The sequence below is a fragment of the Cyprinodon variegatus genome, unplaced genomic scaffold (assembly GCF_000732505.1).
Source record: "Cyprinodon variegatus isolate N-32 unplaced genomic scaffold, C_variegatus-1.0 Scaffold1598, whole genome shotgun sequence".
Lineage (NCBI taxonomy): Eukaryota > Metazoa > Chordata > Actinopteri > Cyprinodontiformes > Cyprinodontidae > Cyprinodon > Cyprinodon variegatus.
In genome coordinates, this window is record NW_015152051.1 from 103359 (window position 1) to 105214 (window position 1856).

At 55.9% G+C, this 1856-nt stretch overlaps 1 protein-coding gene across 1 annotated transcript in view; it reads right to left on the reverse strand.

Annotated features, from left to right (window-relative positions):
* Positions 1–1856, reverse strand: part of LOC107104042 (gamma-aminobutyric acid type B receptor subunit 1-like) — a 55037-nt gene that overhangs the window by 38366 nt on the left and 14815 nt on the right. The window contains exons 4-5 of the mRNA XM_015403949.1: positions 1354–1434; positions 1035–1266 (exon numbers count right to left, since the gene is read on the reverse strand). Coding sequence (XP_015259435.1) covers positions 1035–1266; positions 1354–1434 — 313 coding nt within the window. The remainder of the gene's footprint in view (positions 1–1034; positions 1267–1353; positions 1435–1856) is intronic.

The following is a 1856-nucleotide window of genomic DNA, read 5'->3' on the forward strand; positions in this document are numbered from 1 at the left end:
TCCTCCCCTCAGCATCGCTCTCTTTCATCAGACGTGTCATCAGAAGGTCCTGATGCTGCAGCCTTCCTGTTCCTCCCCTCAGCATCGCTCTCTTTCATCAGACGTGTCATCAGAAGGTCCTGATGCTGCAGCCTTCCTGTTCCTCCCCTCAGCATCGCTCTCTTTCATCAGACGTGTCATCAGAAGGTCCTGATGCTGCAGCCTTCCTGTTCCTCCCCTCAGCATCGCTCTCTTTCATCAGACGTGTCAGTAATGTCTGCCTCCGTGATTAAAAACCAAACCTCGGTTACGCAGAGCTGCCTGGAACCGAGACGACGCGTCCTTTTATTACAGGCGGAGAGGATGAGAAACAGGATCCAATTATTCTTGGAGGCGGCGGCGGCGCTGATGGACGGCGTGTCCACAGCGGCAGAGACGCTCCAAGGTGTCCCTAAAGCAGGAACGTGACTGCTGGCCCCCCCCACTGGGAATAGAATCCTTCCTTTAAACCTGCTGGTGAGGAACCGTTAGCCGAACACAGAGGAGACGCGGTTTCCATGGTACCAGGTTGGGGTGGGTGGAGAAAGAACATCAGACTGTCCATCTCCTCCATCCAGACCAGAACCAGAACCAGTCCAGGGTCCGTCTGCCACAGACCGTCAGCAGAGCTAATAAACATCTGAGCCGTAGAAGGAGACCTCCTCTGGCCTCCTCCAGGTGGTTCTCCTCCTAGGGCTCCTCCAGGTGGTTCTCCTCCTAGGGCTCCTCCAGGTGGTTCTCCTCCTCTGGGCTCCTCCAGGTGGTTCTCCTCCTAGGGCTCCTCCAGGTGGTTCTCCTCCTAGCTCCTCTGCTCTCACCGTTCTTTAAAAGCAACACAGGAAGACAGAAACGGTCTGCAGGGAGGTGCTGCAGTCTTTAGGGTGGAGCTAAGAAGCTGAGCCTCCTTCTTCTCCTCCAGCAAGGACCGGAGGAGGAGGATGGAGTACCTGGAGAGGAGCAGCGAGATATCGCCTCCTTTACTGGGAGGATCCAAAGCAACGAGGCAACCTGCTCACAAGATGATGGAGCTCCTGCTGCTCCTCATGCTCCTCCTGCTCCATGAGATCAGCCAAGGATAGAGATGGAGCTTTAAATGCAGAAGTTAAGCTCCTCCTCCTCCACTGAAGCCCCGCCTCCAGCTTTAGGTCCAGCAGTGGGAGTTCACCTGTGAGATGAAGACCATCAGCACAGACCTCAGCAGCAGAGGATGGATCAGAGGAACATTCATGATCAGAGGAGCGACCAGCTCTGGGGTCAGAGGTCACCTCCACATGCAGCAGATCAAACAGGCAGAGGAGCCTCGATCACAGATGGACGGCTCCTGATGAGGCTGACGTGACAGCGGGTCGCGGCAGGGCGGCGGTGGCGGCGGATGAAGACAGACGCGTCCCTTTGACTGCGGGAGAGAATCTGCAGCTGGAGACCAGCCGGAAATGAAGAGCGGGTGAGAAAGAGACGGCAGAGGGGGGAGGAAAAAGGAAGAGAGGCTGACAAAGACCAGCTGCAGGCGGCGACACAAAGAGAAGAAAGCTGAAAAAGTTTTTAATGATGGAGAAACGGAAACGCCAAGAAGGAGGCGGAGCGCTGCGCCGCACCGACCCCAGTGACTGATCTCTACACGTCAATTAGAGGCAGAAGATAACGAGCCGAACGCCGTGACCCACAGAAAGGAAGATGGAGAGCGAGGAAAGACAGGCGAGGACTCGTCCCTGGATCTGGGCTCAGTGCACACCTGATGTGCACCATTACGCATTTCACTGGTCGTTCTCGTGTCCTGGTGAAACATCAGCAGCACCGTTTCAGTTCACTAGAACAGACACAGTCCCCGGATGTTGTTC